Genomic DNA, 19,057 nt, shown 5'->3' with positions numbered 1-19,057 from the left:
TTTGGAATTTGATTCTTAAAACTGTAAGTTCTTATTTTTTCATTTTTACAGTGTTTTTCCAAGGAAATAAATTTTTTGTTAAATTTGTCAAAGCTTGTTATTTTCACCCTTTCTTTTGTTACTGTTTATTAGAGCCTAAAAACGTAGCATAAGATTAGGAGAACTACTACTACTACCTTGCAAATCCAGCCTTCCCAGATACAACATTTAGCTGAAGGGAGCTAAAAGCTGTCTGCCAACCTATCGGGCCATCAGGTAGTGTGATCAAAGGTATAAGACTTTGGCAGCAAAGCCTAAGAATACATCAGTTACTAATTCCACTTGGGCCAAGAAACAGCCATTCCAATGTATCCAGACTAAACTTTACTTTTCATGCAATCCATGCAAAAAATTATTACCGTTATTATTATTATTATTTTTAGTATTTAGAAACAAAACTAATACATGTTTAACATTCCCTACATGGGACAGCAGTGAGTCAGCCTATGAATTATTGGGAGATTTGTAAAATTTGATTGGGAGTTTCGACTTTGAAAGGGAGGATTTTCAATGAGAGAATGGTGAATTTTTCATTGCAGCACAGGCCTTCTACTTTTCCCAATTATGGCCCAAAGCCTGGTTCACTATCTGAATACTTTTCATCTTTTTTGTCCATTGGTAGGAGAACAATTATGCATTTTTGAAGTCAGGGAACATTATTTTGACTAAATCTGAAAAATGATATGCTACCATAAACTGAAGATTATTTTCAGTTCTAAAGATGGCAAACTGTGTCTTGGCATGTAAATCTTTATCCGCATTCAGTGCAGATGCAGATTCCACAAACATGGATTTCTTGTTGCATTTAATATGCTTTAATATGCTGCATGACGTGTAACATCATTCTTGCCACCAAAGCAGGTTTTAGAATCAGCTTTACAGAAAGAGGATTGAGAGTTAAATTACACTTAGACATCTACACAAATTTTTTAACACCTATGCCAAACCAATCCTGTTTTTTGATGAATGAGCTCTTTATCAATCAAGCCATAAAAAATTAATGTCTTTAATTCTTCAAAATTATTTGTGATCATATAAAGCATAACCAATGTCAACAAACTTCAAACACTAAAGCCAACCGACTCTGCTGACAGAATCAAAGGGATGTCAATTGTTCCATGCTGCTTGAAATGAACAACTAAACTGTCTTGCCCTGCTTAAGCCAGTTCACAGTAATGTCATCACAGGCAGTATTACTATAAATATACTATAATGGAAGCTAGTTGTGAAACAACAATAGAATTTTTTTTTCAAATTGTGAGTACACTGGAGATTCGAGCTAGTGACAGGAGGGATGGGAGAAATCCCTTATCTTGGGTGGAAAACCCTCTTGTCCAGGAGTTTCACATATACAAGGAATTCATTTTATAATTATAATTTTCCATTTTAAAAGTACGAGGCTCACATGGTTTTCCAGTAATCATGTTGATACTGATTGGATTATATCCTTAGCATGAATATCTAGCATTAAGGTAAATAATTTAGAGACTAGAACCTGTTTAGGACAACCAGTCTATAAAGTTACAGGAAGACTTGCCTTCATCAATGATAAGGTTAGCATCATCCCCCCAGCCTCCTCCGGCTCCTTCTCCTGCAATATCCTCCACAGCTGCAAGGGCTGATGGCTTCCCTGTCAAAGAAGGAAAAGGCATCATAGAATAGCTGCTTGCCAGATTCATAAACTTTTCTTTAAGTCTATACCAAGTCCTAAAGAAGATGTCCGATTGGTCAACCCTGAGTTCAATCCAATTGCTGCATTCCAGACTTACCTGCCAGATTATGGTGTATCACAAAAAAAAGCCACAGTTCTTGACTCATAAAACCATAAAATATGGTTGTATTTAGAAAAACATAACTTCCATAATAAAAAACACCTTTCCCAATACCACAATATTTACCTGTAACCTGTTGCCTGTTCAACAGTAAACAGTCATGATTCACATAACTTTATGCTTAACACTCATGAAAAACTATCTCCACTGGTCAGTTTGTACAGTTAATTTTCGTAGAAGTGATTAAGAAGTAATGGCGTTCAGAAATAAACGACAACCATTCCACAGATTACTTCACTGCCTTCGAAGCCAAGATGATTTTATTTCTTCTTTCAACACTTCTATGGGACAGTTAATTAGTCTAATTTGCATAGGTAGAGTAATAAATGGAACAACCCAATTTGTTTCAAGTTAGGGCTGTTCCATTAAAAAATACATGGGACCCAAGGAAGGTACTTTTAAAGTGGGGTACTCACCCATAGATGCAATTTAAAATTTCTTATCATTTTAATATGAACTCTGTGAAACCATAGTACACTGCTGACATATATTTTTTAAAAAAACTTCTTATCTGGATACCATGTAAGTTTAAATAGAACAGCCCTCAGGTAAATCAGGTACTCATATTCAAATCACAAGTTTATTAAACTTTGTTATTAAACTTTGTTACTCTGAATGAGAATGTTTAAGCCTTATGTATAAATGATTAGTGCCTACTTCATAATCAGGGGCAACATTTCTTTGAAGTCAGATTTTTCTCCATTGCAAAATGTGATTATTCTGGCCGTTGGAATGATAAAATTAGGAGCATAGTGAGAGCGTGATTCATATTTAAATAATGAAATACTGCTGTGGATTAAGCAATGATATCGATTTCTATGGTGGTTTTAACAATAAAGGACAACATTCTTTCATTTTTATGATCAAAGTTTCGGTCTCTACAGGTAGTATTGCTTTTCAAAAAGGTTTTTCATTATGTCAGTATCTGCAATTTAATGACTAGTGAAATGATTCTCCCATTTTTGACAATCTGAATCAAACACATAACTTGCTAAAGCTTTTGTTTATGACAACCATGCCATTTCTCCATTTTTAACTTTCTGAGAGCAGTATTAATGTCTTTCTTATCTTACTACTGTAGAACATAAGGGCATAAATAAAAGCCTCCTAAAATGGTGTTTGAAAATCACAGGGCATGAATAAATTGTTTTGGCATATGTTTATGACTATAGACAAATACTGTCCAAAGACATACATATTCATGTATTTGGGTTTAATGACACATCAGAACAACAGTGGCTATCTGGCACTAATTAAAGCTAATGGTCCAAAAATATAAAAATTGCAGAAAAAAGCCTAAGAGATAATGCCTTCCAAATAAACATAAATAGCATGTAACACAAGGTAAAAAAAACAGAGTAAATATGTCAATATTTAAACAAATGCAAAAGTCTTACAACAATAAACTTGATCCAAATCAATTTCTACTTATTTGAAACACAGATCTCCTGTTTTTTTATGCTTGGATTTTTGAGAATTTTGGTGATTCTATAGAGGTTGTTTGCAGTAAATTAAAAATTCTGAACACTAAAATGAGAAAAATCAACTTATAAAAATTCAATGAGGAAAAAAAGAAATATTGTTATGTGCTTTAACTTTTACAGGTTTTAATGCAATTATGGTTTTTTATCAGGTAAATAAATATTATGCCTCCAAGTGGAACATTGTCCTAAATATCTTTAATGCGATTTATGATATGCAAACTGCTACTCATCTTCTGCAATATTTCTGTGAAAAAGTTTATACGCTCAATGATAATGAACAAATCAACAAATCCTTTATTTCCCTTCCCATTAATATGCAGATCATATATTAAACAACTGATTCATGGTAGGTATTTACCAATGTTACCAAATCATATCACAAGATTGCACATCTCCACGGAGTTGAGAAATTTCACAACATAATGATGCCTTACGGCAAATATCCACACACATTAACAAAAAGAGATAATACATTATAGCTCAAAAAATCCCCTTGGACATTAATGTCCATTGCCTTCTCACCTCTGGCAGCCATTGCCCCCTCAAAGAAGCCCTTGGAGATGGTGAGAAGGGGCCAGTTGGTCTCCTGCTGCATGATGGGAACTGGTGGCTGAAGCAGCTGAGCATTGGGGTACAGATCTGGAATCTTCTCATTTTCACCAAAATTCTCCCGCATCTCACTAGCCTCCTCCTCCAGACCATTGGTCGCAGCTGTCAAGTAAGCTAGCGACTCTGCAGCAAATCAAACAAGTATTTAGAAATATCAATGACAATAACCAAGTTACTATGAATAGTAGCTATAGTGTTAAAGCTTGTCTGTTTACATAAGAGATGAATTCATATCAATTAAACTATTACCAGCAGCTTCTTTTCACACTTTTGTTTCTCCAGAACAGAGTCAAGATTGTCAAAGCTGGGCCCCCAGGGCTCATTTCTTTATAAATCTCATTACAATAAATATAACAAGTAATTTAATCATGCAAACAAATCACTTCACATCTCACAAACATTTCTTTACAACCTAAAGTAGTGTGTAAATTAAACAATGTTGATACTAAAGAATTACTGCATTCCAAAATTTCTGTCATATACACTGTATCCAGCTACAACAAAAAAAAGGCAGTAATTCTTACAAAAGTCATCAGTGCATCAAGATTTATCAATATGTGCCTCTTAAGATGATGTTTATTATATGTGCCAAGTATCACAGCAATCCATAAAAATGATGACAAACTACAAGACCAGTCATACGTACTGATGAGACTGCATCATACACTGCATTTAACTACAGAACAAGATGAACTCAAACTATACTAGTCCCTCAAAAAGTCTGAAGCTGACTGAAAAGAATTTCCAGGAATTCAAGATAAGATCACTTCTTGTTTTTTAACTTGTTTGTTGAAACTATCTCATAAAAAGGTTTTCAAATTGGTGGCCATATTGGATGACAAATCGGCATCATTTTCATTAAGATCCAAATGCTTCTGGAAAAATCCCATGTCAGTGTGACTTTTCCATTTGGAAGGAGTAGCAAAAACCAAGATTTTCAAGAAGGCTGCCATGGTGACTATACTGGATGTCAGATCAGCACTAAGTTAGACTGAGAACAAACTAAACACCATAAGAGGTCTTGCTGTGAAGTTCACCGGTCAATATGAATTTCCATTCAATAGTAGCAATAACAAGATTTTTTCCATTAATGGCTTCATTTAGGATCAACAAGACATCATCATATTAAGTCTTCTGGTGAAAGCTCCATGTGAAAATTACCAACCATGCTCAGAGGCAATAACAAGTTCTGCAAGATGGCCACCATGGTGAACATTAGATCAGCATCATTTTCATTTCTTTGTTTAGTCACAGTGACCTTGAACTTGGCCCTTTGGACCCCACAAATCAATCTGTTCCTTCGTTACCCCAAGTACATGTAATACACAAAGTTTATCAATTGTAGGTGAGAATGTTATTGTGCAGAAACCATTTTTCTTCTTTCAGTCACAGTAGTCATCTTTTGACTCCAAAACTGACACAATTCTTCCTTGTCCAACATGCATGGTTGCGGACAACATGAGTTATTGTGCAGAAATATTGCATTGTCATTGATCTCCAAGTTTTTAACCCTGAAACTGATATGGTTCTTCCTTACTCCAAGTGCAAGCCATCAACATAGTTTGAAAACTGTAGATGGTGGATAACTCAAGTTACTGTGCAGAAATGAAACTGGTATCAGGTGGACAGACAACATCACAACATAAGACACTTTCCCTTATGGAGGGCATAGGAAAACCAGTTGGGAGAAATTGGTTAAGAGGCTGAAGAAATTCAGGAGCTATGCCTTGGATGTATTATATTCAAATTCACATCAAGACAAAACATGGTACTTTATTTTCTATGTATGCATTTTCTATGCTTCATTTCAATGCAGATGGATGTGTCGAAGAGAAAATATTTGAAATGAATACATACTCTGTCCACAGTTTTTCAGTATCTTCACTCTCTCTGCAACATCTCCCAGGAGTAGGGCTGTCTGGAAATGACCACTGGTGTCCTTTCTAATCTCAGCTGAAACAAACAGTGATTTTATTATACAACATAAAATACAGCCAAATACTCATGTCGGACCCAAAAAGTGATGGCTAGTTGTAACAAAGAGAAAGGACATTTTTATCATGAATTATTTATCTCCATGAATACTTGTCTGAACTCATTTACATTAGGAGCGCAACATTCACTAGCTCCCAAATCCAGCACTCCCAACAAGATTGAAAAATGTGTCTTTCCTGCTTATATACTATTTGTATGTTAATGATCTCTACAGGAAGAAACACTTCCTGGATACCATAAATATCCTGTCTCCAGTATGTGGCTACGAATATTTATCAGTTAAAACTTATAAACTATTTGCAGCATGGTGGGGGAGGGCTTATAGTAAATGTTATCTGGTATGTATTCTTTGAGAAGCATATTTAATAATCAAAATTTCCTATTCATCAAATACTTTGTGTGGTATAATTTATTGCAAGGATCAAATATAGTTCTTATCGCAATGTTGATATCTTCAAGAGACATGTCTGATCCTGAGAGATTTCTGAATACATCAAATGAACCACCCACTGAAGCCAAGGAGTCAAAGCAAAGGAACTGATGTCCTGTTTTTCCTATCTTCACCAAAGAAAATTTCTCTGATCACCACAATGAAGGCTTTCAGTGTGTTTAAGGTAACATCTCACAGTAGGAACAGAATACTGGATTTTGTCTTAACCACAAATCCTGGCTGCATCATTAACAAAACTGAACCATCTGAACGTAAAAGGGCATGCAGCTCTCTCATCCTGCAAGCCAAAGTAATGGCTATCAGTATGTCATCATAATGATAAACTTTTCATCTGTCATTTAAAAAACAACATGTTAACACACTGAGATATGATGTATACATCTCTATAAAAGATTACACCGCTATACACTTTCACAAATTTCTGAGCAAATCGGCTAAATCCATACTGCAGTAATTAGGTAAGTTATTATTTGCTAGCATTTAGATCTGAATCAAAGAAGTTGCTGAAATCCTTTTGTACAAGTAAAAAAAACAGTTTCAATTCCACTGCTGTAATTAAGTCTGCAATTAGGTTTTTCAGTTGTTTAAGACCTGCAATATAAACAGAAAGCTCCTGACAATAAGGAATTTGATACTAAAATGAAGCCAGTGACAGTAAATAATCATTTTTCTGAACAAAGCTGCCTTCTCCATATTTAAATGCTTCTTTCAAAATTGATATTCAATCAATGAGTCACTGACACAATTGCTAATAAGCGAGGAACTTTAAGTAAAATCTCCTGCTTTTGCATGCCTGCCTGAAAAAGAGTCTTTTCTTAACTGGATTCTAATACTATGTGAACTTCATAACTGGCTGCCCTTCAGCACGTGTCAACAGATCACAGTATCACTCTCTGATGTTTTCAAATCAAATCATGGTACAGATATATACACATATAAGTTGCAAGCCCTACATTTATTTGTCAACAAAGTCAAGAAGAAGAAATTTAAATCATGCATTCATGAGTGTTACCCAACACTGGTGATTGCTCAATTAAATGCACGAGAGGAGAGTGGACATAAATTATTGGATAACATCTCAACTGACATGAACATGTATGTACACCCTTAAACCAATTAATGAGTATCTCCATACATGCCAGAAATACTTCAGATGGACATGACTCCACCATTAATACTGGCCGCCATGTATAGCCTATCGTGTGCTGAAAAATGGCATTAAATCTTACAACAACAACAACAACAACTGACAGAGGAGTTTGGGGCAATTCATCAGGCATGTAGAATAACTGCCCTAATTTCTGCAAAGCATGGAATAATTTCATGACCAATTTCTGCCAAAGGCATTTACTGTACCTTGAAAAGTGCAGGATGTTGACAGGTACTCAATTAAAACAATCAAAAGATCAATCAACCATGAGAGGGTATGGTGTCTCACATTTTATTTGATACATCAGACACAAGAAGATTTTGTTAACTGTTAAGATAAAAACCAGCAGAAATTTTCACCATTCTAATTAAACAGTCATACATAGGTTTTAGTGATCCATTGGTAAGATCACTGACCTGAATTTAGCAGATTTGTGTTAATTTTGAACCTACGTGATAATTAGTACCATGTATGATAAGAATCTATCAAGGTTTTTAGGGCATATTTGCAAATTAAATTTTCAACCAAAACCTATAATGCTGACACTATCCTCCCAAAAGTGACTGCTACGTCATGCTTCCTATTAATGTGGTCTCAACAAACTCTCATCTTATATGATTTTTTTCAGCTCAAACTTTCATGGACTGAGATCAATTATATTTAACAACTCACAGATTTTCATCATTTTGCGGAGTTTTTCAAGGTTTCCTGTTATGAGATACAGGAAGGAAAGTTTATCAAAGTTCTTTGTTCTCTGGTATGCCATCTCAACGATTTGATGATTTCCTTGCAGAAGTGCTGCTTCTCCTAGTTTCTCCCAACACCATGGGTCATCAAGGGCACGTGCTGCTTCAAGTGCAATCTAGAAAAAAAAGCCCATTGGCATATACTTGTTAAATGATGACAGACTTCAATATTTAACTTCTGTATTATGCCATGATATCAACATTTAATTTGCAGTATTAATCCATATAAATCAATTTTACTCAGTAATCAATAATCAATTTATTTACAATTAAGAAAAAGATGGGGTGCCTCAGGGAAGGATTTAAAAAACATTCAGGTTACAGCTTCATACATGCCAACCCCCCAAAGAGGTATAAGCATAATTAATGCTATTATAAGTGGCAAAAGGTATGTATTTTGTGGCATAAAAAGTGTGATCTATATATTACATGCCAGAATTACAGCATATATGAAAAAGATACATTTTTACTACTAACCTGGTTCCACAACTGGTCAAAAAGTTTGTCAAACAGGGCAAAATCCATATGGATTTGAACCAGAATTCAAACACAAAATATAGCAAAAAATTATTTATATTCAGCACTCACTTCAACTAGTCTACATGTGTAACTTTTGCTGAGTGATTGTCAACTGGAGGTCTGCAGTGATCATGGTCAGGTGCTCAGAGGGCCATTTTACATTACACATATTCTTCTTTTAAAGTTTGTTAAGCAGCATTGACTTGTCACTTTTTCTGATATGACATGTTTTGAAGTTTGAAAAGATCCATCTGCTCTAACATTTTCTGTCTTAATAACATCCACACTTCACACTGTAAAGTGTTTCACTTAATATCTGGTGCCATTTTCTTCAAAAAATATAGACTAGTAGACTAACATGCTAGCTTATCAATAAAATGAATCTGCTAGGCACTTTTGAAGAAACCTGACGTCTTCTTGGAAATGGGTCATATACAGTTACTATAAATAATGAATAAGGAAAGTACTCTTACACTATTCTTATGTAGCAGTCACCTTTTTTAAGAGTACTCTCAAATTTATATGAGTGGAATTAAAGAGATGATAATAAAAATGACAAAAGCAAATTTTTACCACTTGATTTTTATTTTTTAATGTAGCAAAAAGTGTAATCCATATACAGTCTAGCAGAAAATATAATTTGATGAAAGAAGCATAATGATTTACACCAAAAACGTAATAGTTGGCATGTACGCATCCTGTCAATAGTCATTACAGAGTTATTTTAACACACAAACTTGTAGCAAACATTTCAAACAAACAAAAATGGAAGCTTTTATGGCTCTTAATTTGGCATTTAATAAACTTCTGTATAATTTTGCAATGTCAACCCAAATTCACAAGTAATGAACCTTTCTCCAAGAAAAAAGTCCATGATAATAGTTAATTAATTAATAATAACAAATAATAATTATATAAATGTATGCTTGTCATTCATGTTAAGCAGCAAAATATAAACAAAGACAATTAATTAACCATTAATGGTTTTCTAAATTCATCGGTCATGGATAAGTAAAACAGGACTATTGAGAAAGGTGGACCAAACAAGCCAGTGCACATGGAGCATAGAATTCTTCATGGACTGAATCTTATCAACAGCCACTCATGTGCTGAGGTGCCATAAACAATATTATATACATTTATCAATGTGCACATTCTCTCTTCAACTAAGACACATTGCTTCAGAAAGTGTATGCTTAACACGTGGGGGGGGGGCAGAAAATTAATATATGTCAACTGAAGTAATAATGATACTGAGATTTCAGATCAATTACGGATATATTTACATTCACTATAAGACAGAATGTGACGGACAGATTTTCAAGAGGAATAAATGAATAAAAACAATGCAACAAGAGCTTGAGCAAATGGGTTTATTAAAAGGGGAAAGGTGGCCAATTCTGTGGAAGAAGGTGAGAATTAAGACGGGCAGGTGGGGAACTTAATTTGATGTGATGAATACTTGACATCCAATCTTATATTGATTCAACATATTGACCAATATACATTCAAAAGGCATATTTAACATGTGAAAATCTGTTTTCAATTCTAAGATGTGCAAATACAGAAATGCTGATATTGATAAAGAAAAACACTATCAAAAAAAGAAAGATTAATGCACATATGGACTAAGCAAATGCAGTGTTTTCGACATAAAGATCCATACATACCATACACCAGTACACAACAGATTTAGGAGACAGTAGTATTACTAGCTAAAGACTGCAGCATAGTTTATTGTATGCATGCAAGAAGTGGGCATAAAAGATTTAGGGGACAGTAGTATTGCTAGTTGAAAATTCCAGCATAGTTTATTGTATGCATGAAGTGAGCACAACATATTTTGGGGACAGTAGAATTGCTAGTTGAAAATTCCAGCATAGTTTATTGTATGCATGAAGTGAGCACAACATATTTAGGGGACAGTAGTATTGCTAGTTGAAAATTCCAGCATAGTTTATTGTATGCATGCAAGAAGTGGGCATAAAAGATTTAGGGGACAGTAGTATTGCTAGTTGAAAATTCCAGCATAGTTTATTGTATGCAGGAAGTGAGCACAACATATTTTGGGGACAGTAGAATTGCTAGTTGAAAATTCCAGCATAGTTTATTGTATGCATGAAGTGAGCACAACATATTTTGGGGACAGTAGTATTGCTAGTTGAAAATTCCAGCATAGTTTATTGTATGCATGCAAGAAGTGGGCACAACAGATTTAGGGGACAGTAGTATTGCTAGTTGAAAATTCCAGCATAGTTTATTGTATGCATGCAAGAAGTGGGCACAACAGATTTAGGGGACAGTAGTATTGCTAGCTGAAAATTCCAGCATAGTTTATTGTATGCATGAAGTGAACACAACATATTTTGGGGACAGTAGTATTGCTAGTTGAAAATTCCAGCATAGTTTATTGTATGCATGCAAGAAGTGGGCATAAAAGATTTAGGGGACAGTAGTATTGCTAGTTGAAAATTCCAGCATAGTTTATTGTATGCATGAAGTGAGCACAACATATTTTGGGGACAGTAGTATTGCTAGTTGAAAATTCCAACATAGTTTATTGTATGCATGAAGTGAGCACAACAGATTTAGGGGACAGTAGTATTGCTAGTTGAAAATTCCAGCATAGTTTATTGTATGCATGCAAGAAGTGGGCATAAAAGATTTAGGGGACAGTAGTATTGCTAGCTGAAAATTCCAGTATAGTTTATTGTATGCATGAAGTGAGCACAACATATTTTGGGGACAGTAGTATTGCTAGTTGAAAATTCCAACATAGTTTATTGCATGCATGAAGTGAGCACAACATATTTTGGGGACAGTAGTATTGCTAGTTGAAAATTCCAACATAGTTTATTGTATGCATGAAGTGAGCACAACAGATTTAGGGGACAGTAGTATTGCTAGTTGAAAATTCCAGCATAGTTTATTGTATGCATGCAAGAAGTGGGCATAAAAGATTTAGGGGACAGTAGTATTGCTAGTTGAAAATTCCAGCATAGTTTATTGTATGCATGAAGTGAGCACAACATATTTTGGGGACAGTAGTATTGCTAGTTGAAAATTCCAACATAGTTTATTGTATGCATGAAGTGAGCACAACATATTTAGGGGACAGTAGTATTGCTAGTTGAAAATTCCAGCATAGTTTATTGTATGCATGCAAGAAGTGGGCATAAAAGATTTAGGGGACAGTAGTATTGCTAGTTGAAAATTCCAGCATAGTTTATTGTATGCATGCAAGAAGTGGGCATAAAAGATTTATGGGACAGTAGTATTGCTAGTTGAAAATTCCAGCATAGTTTATTGTATGCATGAAGTGAGCACAACATATTTTGGGGCAGTAGTATTGCTAGTTGAAAATTCCAACATAGCTTATTGTATGCATGAAGTGAGCACAACATATTTTGGGGACAGTAGTATTGCTAGTTGAAAATTCCAGCATAGTTTATTGTATGCATGCAAGAAGTGGGCATAAAAGATTTAGGGGACAGTAGTATTGCTAGTTGAAAATTCCAGCATAGTTTATTGTATGCATGCAAGAAGTGGGCACAACAGATTTAGGGGACAGTAGTATTGCTAATTGAAAACTACAGCATAGTTTATTGTATGCATGCAAGAAGTGGGCACAACAGATTTAGGGGACAGTAGTATTGCTAGTTGAAAATTCCAGCATAGTTTATTGTATGCATGCAAGAAGTGGGCATAAAAGATTTATGGGACAGTAGTATTGCTAGTTGAAAATTCCAGCATAGTTTATTGTATGCATGAAGTGAGCACAACATATTTTGGGGCAGTAGTATTGCTAGTTGAAAATTCCAACATAGTTTATTGTATGCATGAAGTGAGCACAACATATTTTGGGGACAGTAGTATTGCTAGTTGAAAATTCCAGCATAGTTTATTGTATGCATGCAAGAAGTGGGCATAAAAGATTTAGGGGACAGTAGTATTGCTAGTTGAAAATTCCAGCATAGTTTATTGTATGCATGCAAGAAGTGGGCACAACAGATTTAGGGGACAGTAGTATTGCTAATTGAAAACTACAGCATAGTTTATTGTATGCATGCAAGAAGTGGGCATAAAAGATTTAGGGGACAGTAGTATTGCTAGTTGAAAATTCCAGCATAGTTTATTGTATGCATGCAAGAAGTGGGCACAACAGATTTAGGGGACAGTAGTATTGCTAATTGAAAACTACAGCATAGTTTATTGTATGCATGCAAGAAGTGGGCACAACAGATTTAGGGGACAGTAGTATTGCTAGTTGAAAATTCCAGCATAGTTTATTGTATGCATGCAAGAAGTGGGCACAACAGATTTAGGGGACAGTAGTATTGCTAATTGAAAACTACAGCATAGTTTATTGTATGCATGCAAGAAGTGGGCACAACAGATTTAGGGGACAGTAGTATTGCTAGTTGAAAATTCCAGCATAGTTTATTGTATGCATGCAAGAAGTGGGCACAACAGATTTAGGGGACAGTAGTATTGCTAATTGAAAACTACAGCATAGTTTATTGTATGCATGCAAGAAGTGGGCACAACAGATTTAGGGGACAGTAGTATTGCTAGTTGAAAATTCCAGCATAGTTTATTGTATGCATGCAAGAAGTGGGCATACAAGATTTAATAAATCAGTATGTTCTGATGAGAGATTTCAAATTATAAATAGAAACTGAATACAGTTCTCCCTCATTATAATGCATTAGTTGGGGTCCATAGCTGCCAGCAGTGTTATGTACTAAACAACATTATATTGAGAATCATAATAGGTCCAGAACTGTGCAATATTTGGAACAGCTTAATATACAGAACAGCAGAATAGTGGGTACTTTCAAACTTTGTTAAGTAATGGTGTTTAGAAAGGAAATGAAGATATAAGACTAAGTTTCACATTGTTCTCTTTCATAATGTACCGTCATCTTGTTTTTTCATGGAGTACATAGAAGTACCGCACAATATCCAGAGTTACAATATAATGAGGTATGTTATAATTGTGAAGATCTGTACTTAAAAGGCAATAAATTCAACTTTTGGGCCAATACAAAAATCATTTGCACTCCCAGTTAAGTGTGGATGGTGGAAGATAAATGCTTTTGTTGGTTTGTTTTCAAAAGCACCTTGAACACATTGTATTAAGGAATTAGCAAGAAAAAATATCTATAAGGTTCAGCTAACTCATGTACTATAGTGAAGTACCTACCTCAATATTGCCACACTCCAATGCAAGACCAAATCTAGTTTTCTCATCCTTGACAAAGTGAAGAGCCACTTCTGGGTAGCCCTTCTTCTGGAGGTAGGAGATAATGGACTGACCCACCAGTTTTGCATTTCTAACCATGTGCAGTACCTGAAATACATAAGTGTGTATGTACATACATACATACACATACATACATACATTTCATACATACATACATACATACATACACACACACACACACACACACATATCTACATACATATTGACCAACATTAAAGTGGCCAAACCAGCAAACAAGACATTTGGAATTTCTGCTAAAGAAACTAATATTCTGACAGAATAATTGTTTTAACTGAAATGGGTACATTTATATAAGGGTATTTGATCCAATCTTATACAGCAGTTGCATACTGCAACAATTACGAGTGTGTGATTTGGATTTTTAACGTAACTTTAACAAGTCTTCAGTCAAACCGCTACGATGTCTGCAGTGTGGCAGTTTATAGCGATGCCTAGCACTAGGGCATCATGTCACAGTCACATTTTCCTGACAATAGGCAGACCAGTCCTAACACTAACCTCTTAATGCTGAGCACCAAGCAAGGCAGCTGTTAGTACCATCTTTTAAAGTTTTTAGTATGACTCTGCTAGGGATCAAACCCATGACCTCCCACATCAGAGGCAGACACTCTAACCACTAGGCCACTGGAGCGGTTGCAACAGGTATGAAACTGTCTTTGTGCTTTTGTGAATAGTTAAATGTAACCTCTCCATGGGAAATATCTCTGCCTTTTCATTCCCTGCCTCGACCAGGTAAATTGGGACTAGACCATTTGATAGCATGGGTAATAGGGATTGCCAACAAACAGTGGCCATTTTTGAAAAGACAAGAAAGAAATATCCAAATTGTTCAAATAAGATATATGCTGAAAACTATGGGTATATATTAATTCAGAGGAAAAACGGAGAGTATAAATTCTGATTAAAAAAGCAAACTTTTCTTCAAGTTAATTTGTTCTGCTCCAAAGTTAGTGTCCGACTACAATAATGTTGCCTACTTTGCAGTACCATGTCAACTGATTACATTTTAAGTAAATATAAATAAGGACTGTTACAAAATTAGAGGAATGATACAAATACTTAAGACATCTAAAAACACTGGCAAGAAAGAGGTTTTCCATGCAGAAATTCATCATGTCTGCCGATGAAATAATCTGTGGGTATCCTTTCTATCTAAGACAAGGGTGGGCAAAGTATGGCCTGCAACCTGGTTTTATCCACATGTTGACAGCAGAGTGTTTGGCTTTGAAAATCACTTATTTGGCCCTTTGCCCTGGAGGAAGTTGCCAAGGCCCAATCTAACGCCTAATGACTTGCATACCTCTTCATATTTCCTGTTGACAAGTGCTAGTTTGAACTTAAACTCAGTGGGATCAATGCTCAGCACTTTGGTCCGGCACTCCCGATCTAGGCAGTACACGCTGTTTCCTTTGATCCTGGTGATGTAGATGGGCAGATCCAGAGTTCGAATGATTCCATGATCACTAGAAATATAAGAAACAGTGATGATGGTTGATTAAATCTATACAAAATATTAGTATCAGTTGAACATAACATTAAACAAAATAACAGAAATTTCTGGGACAAAATCTTATGTCTGGGATATATTCTGAAGTTACGTGTCACCCAAAGGTTAATGGAGAGAAATGAAACCACCATGCACTGAAATATATATCTCAATACTGCTGAATGAAATCTCTAAGCTATTATCTGTACAAAAATGTCACATGAAAGGAATGACACTCCATCGTCTGACAGGAATTCCAGGAATTTAAGACGATTTCTTCTTTTTAACTGCAAAGTGTTATAACTTCTCTCTACAATTCATGACAGTAAGATTTTCAAATCAGCTATATTTGATGCAAGGTTGACACCATTTTCATTTGGGACAGACCAGACATTATCAAAATCTTTTGGTGAAACCCCAATGCCAAATGATGGTGCAAAACAGGCCATCTCATTTAGCTTTTTTAATCTACATCAGGTTAAGATATAAAAAAAACAGCTATATATATTGTCAGATGTTTTTGTTTCCAATGTTTGATTGGTAGTTGTATTATTTTAAAAAAACGGGAATGTTCGATACATCACAGCTGTACTAGCTCAGAGGATATTTGCCGAGACGGATATGGTGAAACTTGGAAAAGTAAATGTGCACTGAGACATGTCTACAAACTTTATTTGTTCTCATAAATATAAACGTGAATATTTAAAAGAAACTTCTGATTTAAATATACAACATTATATAAATCATGAAAACATACATTAAATTCTGATTTCATTCCTATGAGATTTTCATGGTTTCTGCAGTTTTTGTTTTTCACTGTCAAAATTCCAAAACTTTTCCAATGCAAGCAATACAAATCAGGTGAATTATTTGAATTAAATCTCTCTGATAATGCTGAATACAGCTCTACAATACATGTTTCTACCTAAATCCGTATATTTACAACAGAATCAACATAAAACCTGCAGTCTCTTTTCACAATTCAGCACATCAAGTTTAGCTTCTAAAAAGTTAAAAGTACCTATAAATCTACCATGTAATTGTACATTCTGTGCAATAGGTCTCAAGTGTGAAGTTAACTTTTCATCCAAAGTCGTATTCAACTAAGCATTACCAATCTATATAGATGTCACATTAAACTAACAATGTGAAAATTCTTTTTTCAATAAGAATAAATTTTATTTATTTATTTATTTATTTTTAATTGTTCAATTATTCTGGTAAGTTTTCACTATTCTACAAGGTTATATTGATAATTTAAGAACCCTGATATTTAGATATTTCTAAGTTATTTCAACCCTATGTCCTTATTTTCTGTATTTTTCTGATGGCATCAGATAAATCTGCAACCTAAATACTACATAGGTCCTGAACTGAAATATCTTGATCTTTTAATATATATAATTGAGGTTCCACTTACCCATTTGTTAAGGCATACTTGATATGGTTGCTTGTTGTGTATACAAATACCCCACTTTCATCCCATGCTCCACTTTTCACTCGAATATTCTCATGGATTGAGCAGAGATTTTCCAGTTTTCTGTTGCAGATGGCAATGACTGAAAATATGCAAGAGTTTATAGACAGTTCAAACTGGAACACTGTTATGTTTGTGTGTAATAACCATTTTTAATTTTCAAATCTAACAAACAAAATGAAACCAATGCAGCAGCCATGTGCAATCTCAAAGAATTGTTGTTATCCACATCTACGTATAAAAATAGCATTAAACCTGCAAATTAAAAAAAATCTGTTCTCTGCAATTTGCAGTCAGTAAAAATAGAACACGGTTCTGCTAATGTCTGATACTAATGGCTTACCATGTTTGCTGATAAGGGCAACGTGGGACATGTCAGCTGACCACACCACATACTTCACCTTGGAAATTTTCACTGATGCAAGGGTTCTAGAAAAAAAAAATAAATAACAAGGATTTAAATAATGAGCATATGGAAATCCCTATGTTCTGCCTTCTTCCCATACTGCTTAAAGCAATAAGAAAAATGACAGTATTGCTGGAATACAAAGCTCTGTTTTGTCAAAGAAACCAAGCTTAATGAAAGTGTTGACACTGAACACTGAAGCTAGGTCACAGTGACTTACTTCTGACTGAAAAGTATATTACTTGTCATGAAGCGATTATGTTCAAAGTTATATAACTCTGCTGGCAACAGCATCCGAGAACTTAGCTAAATGCAAAGGTTAGTGCATGTTATTCTGAAGAAAAATATAGGTCACAATGACCAAGTTTTAGCTAAAGGGTGTAGTACTTATCTTGTGTCTTTATTCCATGTTATATGACTCTGTAAGGTGGTGCTCTACAGTTTCGTATTTTGCATAGGGTTAGGATTTTAAAGAAAAAGAATTTCCCCGGCTTTCCTCACTGGTTATACTGGCTATGTATATCTTAGGTATAATTAAAAGAACCTTTAATTCCCTTTATTTTGATGTATGATTGATGGGTGTACTATGGGTTATAGAGCATACAGCTTCGCCTTACTTCAAATGTGAACCTTTCAAAAAAGTGCTAGCTCTACTTGGTCATTTTCACTTCCTGAACTTCAGAGGTAAATTGTATAAAAAAGAACCGATAACTTTTTTTACATTTTACATATTTGGTAATTCATTCATTGCACTTTCAGAAGCTGGTATTGTCTAGTCTGGCAAAATTCATTTTCCCTATTTTAATAGCTGCTATGTATAGTGTACTTTAGACTAATTTAGGCTGATTTTTTAACACAAGGGAGCAGTCATTTTAGTTAGCAGTGTGCTTAAATCATGTAAAATTTCCCAAAGTACAATATCCAAAAGAAATATCATCCACATTACATTAATGTAGCATAGAGGTATGCCAACATTCTCTCCACTGTGCATGTTTTAAATGCGAACTACTTCACCTTACATAAGTCACTCTCTCAAAGTACATATTATCTGGTGAGCGCCCCCATAAAGAAGATATAGGTATTATTTTTGTATGATTTAATTATGTTTATATGGCTGAAACATTTAAGTCACAAGCATCAAAACAATCCTTTTGAATAATTCTCCTGCCTTTCCCCCCACAGAACAGTATTTATGAGTGTCAGAGACTCTAACAAGTCCAGCCTCCCCCCCCATGATAAAAAGTGAGCTATTTTAAGAATGCACATTACATTTTGTAAACATAGCAACCAATGTTATGCTGAATGACAGGAACATGGAACTAGCCAGAATTACTTCTGAGATATCAACAATGAATTTGACAATTTGAAAAGGGAGGTAACTCATCAGGTTCATAAAGGTCAAAGATCAAAGTGTAAAATATTTGCCTATTGTTTAATATGGAAGAAGCAAATTCACTTTCTCTTCATTTATTTTTTTATTTCATTGCAAATAAATGAAAAGAAACATTTTCACCATATATTTCTGTCACTTATTGCAACAGTTTTAAATTTAAGTTGACTCAATTCCTATATTCTA

General features: G+C 34.7%; 1 protein-coding gene across 1 annotated transcript in view; it reads right to left on the bottom strand.

Moving 5' to 3' along the window:
- Positions 1 to 19,057, bottom strand: part of LOC149791599 (coatomer subunit alpha-like) — an 86,603-nt gene that overhangs the window by 27,219 nt on the left and 40,327 nt on the right. Inside the window, exons 14-21 of the mRNA XM_089969459.1 lie at positions 17,419 to 17,504; positions 17,019 to 17,157; positions 15,413 to 15,575; positions 14,032 to 14,178; positions 8,233 to 8,422; positions 5,822 to 5,917; positions 3,878 to 4,087; positions 1,577 to 1,669 (exon numbers count right to left, since the gene is read on the bottom strand). Of these exons, the coding sequence (XP_089825585.1) occupies positions 1,577 to 1,669; positions 3,878 to 4,087; positions 5,822 to 5,917; positions 8,233 to 8,422; positions 14,032 to 14,178; positions 15,413 to 15,575; positions 17,019 to 17,157; positions 17,419 to 17,504 (1,124 nt within the window). The remainder of the gene's footprint in view (positions 1 to 1,576; positions 1,670 to 3,877; positions 4,088 to 5,821; positions 5,918 to 8,232; positions 8,423 to 14,031; positions 14,179 to 15,412; positions 15,576 to 17,018; positions 17,158 to 17,418; positions 17,505 to 19,057) is intronic.

Source organism: Sinohyriopsis cumingii, chromosome 9 (genome assembly GCF_028554795.1).
Source record: "Sinohyriopsis cumingii isolate HCF-2022 chromosome 9, ASM2855479v2, whole genome shotgun sequence".
Taxonomy (NCBI): Eukaryota; Metazoa; Mollusca; class Bivalvia; order Unionida; family Unionidae; genus Sinohyriopsis; species Sinohyriopsis cumingii.
The sequence above is the reverse complement of the archived record's forward strand: the minus strand, read 5'-3'. Positions and strand labels throughout refer to the sequence as shown.